We start from the raw sequence: 5,727 nt of genomic DNA, 5'->3' as shown, positions 1-5,727 counted from the left end.
TTACATCTCAAACCTGTTTCCAACACTAGTACCACTGTGCTCTGCCTTCCCTTCATATCTGAACTCCAAACTTTCACTAATAACCCGTCCTCCGCATGGAAAATTCTCCTTTCAACAAACTAATACACTTCGAAGTTCACACTGTTCATCCTGCTTCCAATGCTGCTTGTGTCTATAATCTCGCAAAGTATACTCTGAACATTTTTTGATTTTCAGTTTGAAAAAATATTTTAGCTTCTATCTATTGTGATAACTTTATTTAAATACGATTAGAATTTTTTATTAAAAACTCCTTAAGTATTAAGTCAGACGATGTGATGTTATTCTGCAGTAAGCTGGCATCGAGTAGTGTGATAATAATTATTACTAAATTGAATTATGAAGATAATTGTAATAATTTTGCTCACTATAATAATATTGATCATAACCTTGGGCGTATCTTTAGGCTATAGGCGCCATAATTTGGAAATCATAGGCGAGGGAAGAACTAGGCAACACATAAATATTTCTTGTTGTTGAGGTTCCTGGCCGGCTGCCACCCGCGGCCATAGTCAATCCTAGTATTAATTTCCTAACGTGAATATTGCAATACTCCGCCATTTGGGCATTTCTCGTATAACTGAATTCTTCCATAACATACTCGACAAATGCATCAAATACACTGGTGTTATAAAAGCATACAGCGAGAAGGGTTACAGTACTGGTTACGGAAGTAGTGTTAATTAATCTCCGGGGAATGGGGGGTTCAGAGTATTCAGACGGGGTAGTAACAAATGGTGTGTGGCAACCAAGGTGTCAGTGTGGCTTGAGCCGTCGTGGTGTAGGGTGGTCGCGCGCTCCTGCTCTATACTCTCGCTGATATTATCCTCATCTCCTGAAGCCTTCATGGTGTCGGGAAGTTCAAGCTGACTGCAGAGTAACATGCAGCGACTCACTCCGGAGCCCCGGGAAGAGCGAAAACGTTTACCCTTAAGGTAAGTTGAAGGAAAGTGTTGACAGTAGGTTAACTGAGTGCGTTCTTGCTGGCCAACTGGAGAACTGCTCTAGTTCATCTAGCCACTCACTGACTCGTAATGAACCGTTTCAATACTTATGAAATATGGTGTATATTTTTGTCACTGATGTTTTTAGTAAAATGTCATTTGTTATATGATGGGATGTGTCACACCGTGGGTGACCTGGGATAATACCTGGGGGGGGGGGGCTGTCACACCATGGGTGACCTGGGGGGGAAAGGTCACACCATGGGTGACCTGGAGGGGGGGGAGACCTGTCACACATACATATGTGTACATACACATTTTCACTAACGTGAAAAGCTACTGCGGTAATACCCAGCAGGTGTTAGGCTCCACAGTAACAAAAAACAATGCACTGACTTTTACGGTGTGAGTGTGATGGGCAAGAATTAAAGTATCAGAAAAATGCTCATGTAAAATACAAATTAAATTAATTAAAATAAATTAAATTACTCTAAACACTTGACAGACAACTTGGCAGGTACTTGGTATAATAAGAAAAAAACATCAATCGAAAAATAACTTTTTTTTTTTTAGACTCTGAAAGAGTGAGACAATTTCAACCCGACCTCAGACCAAGTCCATTCTATCCAGCGGTCGACCCCAAAGACGCATTCATCAATTTTAACATTCTGTTCATTCAAAACAGAACTTATCAAATATAAATTAATATTATTATATATTAGCATAGTGTGCATATTTAGGCATTGGTTAGATGTTAGTGTTAGAACTGATGACGTCAAACATTTATCGCACAGTGCTTCGCTGACGACACCTGTTTGAACCCAGCCCGGCCGTCCTCCAAACAAAGACCCAAAAGTGATTCCATGCACCCGCCAAACCCCCTGTTTATGCAACCCGTCCTCGACTCAAGTCCATTACATCCAGCGGTCGCCCCCACAGACGCATTCATAAATTTTAACTTGCTGTTCATTCAAAACAAGAATTTTCTCAAATATAAATTAATATTATAATAGCATATTGTGCATATATAGGCATAGGTTAGGTTAGGTGTTTAGGTTCTGTTGGCGATTATTTGTATTTGTAGTACGTGAGTGAAGCATTTATAGCGTTGTGATTCGAACAAAATTCGTCAGAGAAACACTTGTTCCGGATATGTTCGAACGCCAGCAGTTGTGAGTCGTGTGTAAACCGCTTTTCATTCATAAACAGGGGGTTTGGCGGGTGCATGGAATCACTTTTGGATCTTTGTTTGGAGGACGGGCTGGTTTATGAATGAAAAGCGGTTTACACACGACTCACAACTGCTGACGTTCGAACATATCCGGAACAAGTGTTTCACTGACGAATTTTGTTCGAATCACAACTCTATAAATGCTTCACCCACGTACTACAAATACAAATAATCGCCAACAGAACCTAAACACCTAACCTAACCTATGCCTATATATGCACAATATGCTAATATATTATAATATTAATTTATACTTGAGAAAATTCCCGTTTTGAATGAACAGCATATTAAAATTTATGAATGCGTCTGTGGGGTCGACCGCTGGATGTAATGGACTTGAGTCGGGGACGGGTTGTTGAACCACAATGTTATAAATGCTTCACTCATGTACTTCAAATACAAATAATCGCCAACAGAACTTAAACACCAAACCTAACCTACGCCAATTATACATATAATTTTATTGTATAATAATATTAATTTATGAGAACAAAGTATAAATACATTGTGATAAATTGATGAATGCGTCTGGGGCAGGACGGCCGCTGCTTTAACGAGCATGGCCTGAGGACGGGTTGGACAATTAAAATACAATCAGCACTGCTATAATATGCAGACGAGGAGTCACAATAACGTGGCTTAAATATGTTGACCAAACCACACACTAGAAAGTTAAGGGACGACGACGTTTCGGTCCGTCCTGGACCATTCTCTAGTCAATTGTGAGAATGATCGAGTTGAGAATGGGCCAGGACGGACCAAAACGTCTTCGTCCCTTACCTTTCTAGTGTGTGGTTTGGTCAACACTGCTACAATACTATACCAAAACACCACAACGTGAGAATGATCAGCCTTGCCAGGTCATTGACGGATGTCTACACTCTGGGAGCACCTGAGAAGAGTGAATGTGTGACACCTGGGCGCCGGTATTTATATGCTTTTCCTAGACATTTGGGAATGACGTCACGATTTTTATTTTTATTTGTAAAACATAGTTAAGTAGAACATAAAAGGCACTGAAGCACCAAAAAAAAAAAAAAGAGCCTAAACTCCACACACAAGAGCAACAGACACCATAGCACAGGAACATATAACAGAGAACATACACAATAACACAAACACTGCGCACAGTGCAATACAGTACAAAAATGCAAGCACAAGAAAGAAACAGCACAAGACAACAATACAAAGGAAAAATAGCCGCACCACCCAGACGGGGCCCGCCAAACACAACACATTGGTGAAAGCAATCGATACAAATCATCAATACAGAGCAAATCATCTGTACAAAGCAAACCATCGAAACCAGGGAACCGGCACACACCACAAAAATGGCAGTACACACACAAACAAACCACCATACAACACGGCACACAAATCCTACTCCCACAAACAGAGGACGGGCCCAAGCACCAAAACAGAAAAAATAACACCCCCCCCCCACACACATAGACAGCACACATGGGGCCTCGTAGCCTGGTGGATAGCGCGCAGGACTCGTAATTCTGTGGCGCGGGTTGGATTCCCGCACGAGGCAGAAACAAATGGGCTGTTTCTTTCACCCTGAATGCCCCTGTTACCTAGCAGTAAATAGGTACCTGGGAGTTAGTCAGCTGTCACGGGCTGCTTCCTGGGGGGTGTGTGTGTGGTGTGGAAAAAAAGTAGTAAACAGTTGATTGACAGTTGAGAGGCGGGCCGAAAGAGCAAAGCTCAACCACAATACACACACACACACACACACCAACAGGAAAGACATATGCACACAACACATCTGCGCGAGCACACTGTTATGACCCTTGACCTCTGGGTATGGTTCCTCTGTTGCAGTTGTTAAAAAATATATAATACGGCCTTGTTTACTAAAAGTGTCTAGGGTAAATAACTCAACTGCTTACTCAACAAAGCAATATACTTAAAGTAAGGGTAACAAAGAACATACAAACATATAAATGGAAATACCAGCAGCCATAAATATTAATGCACCAAAATACAGTAACTCAATATCATTATATAAGCACTGATCACTACTTTACAACTTAAATGGATAGATGGGTGTGCACATAATGAACTAACCAGTAAATTAGCTATGTTACTAAACAATAAACCGGTACCACAGATCTCCTAACATGTCCACCCCAGCCAGCTCCACCCACGCGACTGGCGTTGCTGGAGCATGCACAACATGGGGTCTACAAGTTACCAACTAAAACCTACATGAAATCTCCAAATACTCTATCAGAGAGTAATATTTAAGAACATAATTATAACTAAACTTATATGTATATAACACTACTAAGGTGTAAATAAGAAATTAAGTACAATCAATAAACAGGAATAATTACAGGGGTGAATCAGTGACGCTAGCTTGATACACTGCATGCATACTGGAACATCCCAAATACGGTCATCCCCCCATGAGACGCCACGGTCTCCCCCCACTGGAATGAACATGCAATAGCATTAACAAAATATTAAATACAGACACACTACAGCATGCTACATTTAAATCAAACATATATATACTGGAACACAACTGGATACAATGTTTTATTTAAATAACTGAGGAAAGAAATAATGGACATACATATTTATCATGATAATCGTTAGAATCAAATATATGGATTCGTAACACACACCCCAAAAGAAAACAGACCGAAATACAGCCGGTACACAGAAGTACAAGGTAATCGACCGAAAAATACAGAGTACATACAGCGCAGCCCGAGGCCACACACAGGCACCAAAGCGCCATAGCAAAATATTAGTACAGCACAGCATAGCATAGAAACAGTTACACCAACATTGGGTACAGGTCACTCCGAATCAGACAGATGATACATAGCAGGATAGTCCTCCCGAGGATACTTCCAACAATACCGCCGCCATTTATCTCAATCACCCTGAGACGGAGGAACCCCATTCACGACAGAGGGGCGACGCATCTGGACGCGGTTACATAGGATAGTCAGACACAGAACGCCGCCGCACAGAGCCTGACTTGACAACGGCCTGCGAGCCAGCATCCTTCCGACGCACTATAACAAAGTCCTTGTTCTCAGCAACCGACACTAAAGGCAACAGTCTCCCACTCCGGTGAGCCCACAATTGTTGGCACAGTACGGCAAACGGCAGCAGCACAGAAGCCCCCACACCAGCAGGCACCACTGCAGCACCCACGTCCGCCACTGCCACCGCCTCGCCACCACCAGGCACCCCATTTCCTCGGCGGCTGGGCTCGCAACAGCCCCCAGCACACCAACGTCGTGAGCAGAAGAATCCTCAGAGTTCCTCTAATTCTTCACGTCCGCCCAGGCCACACCACAACAGGGAGTCAAACTGATGATCAGCCTGGTGACCTGATAGGCCGGAAACGAGTCCGGGGTTGGCCCGCGTAGAACACACGGACAGTGAAACACAACAGTATAACCGACGACGGCACAGGGGTCGTGAGGCGCATGGCCAGCGTACGGGGTTCCACCCGGCACACTCGTCCATCTACCAGAAGAGATGACG

The 5,727-nt window shown here is 42.9% G+C and overlaps 1 protein-coding gene across 1 annotated transcript in view; it reads left to right on the top strand.

Annotated features, from left to right (window-relative positions):
• The first annotated feature begins 786 nt into the window (after positions 1-786).
• LOC123761725 (uncharacterized) overlaps positions 787-5,727 on the top strand; it is an 82,818-nt gene continuing 77,877 nt past the window's right edge. The window contains exon 1 of the mRNA XM_069330617.1: positions 787-974. Within this exon, the coding sequence (XP_069186718.1) occupies positions 922-974 (53 nt within the window). The 5' untranslated portion in view covers positions 787-921. The remainder of the gene's footprint in view (positions 975-5,727) is intronic.

Source organism: Procambarus clarkii, chromosome 24 (genome assembly GCF_040958095.1).
Source record: "Procambarus clarkii isolate CNS0578487 chromosome 24, FALCON_Pclarkii_2.0, whole genome shotgun sequence".
Lineage (NCBI taxonomy): Eukaryota > Metazoa > Arthropoda > Malacostraca > Decapoda > Cambaridae > Procambarus > Procambarus clarkii.
Note: the sequence above shows the minus strand (reverse complement) of the source record. Positions and strands in the feature narration are given on the sequence as shown.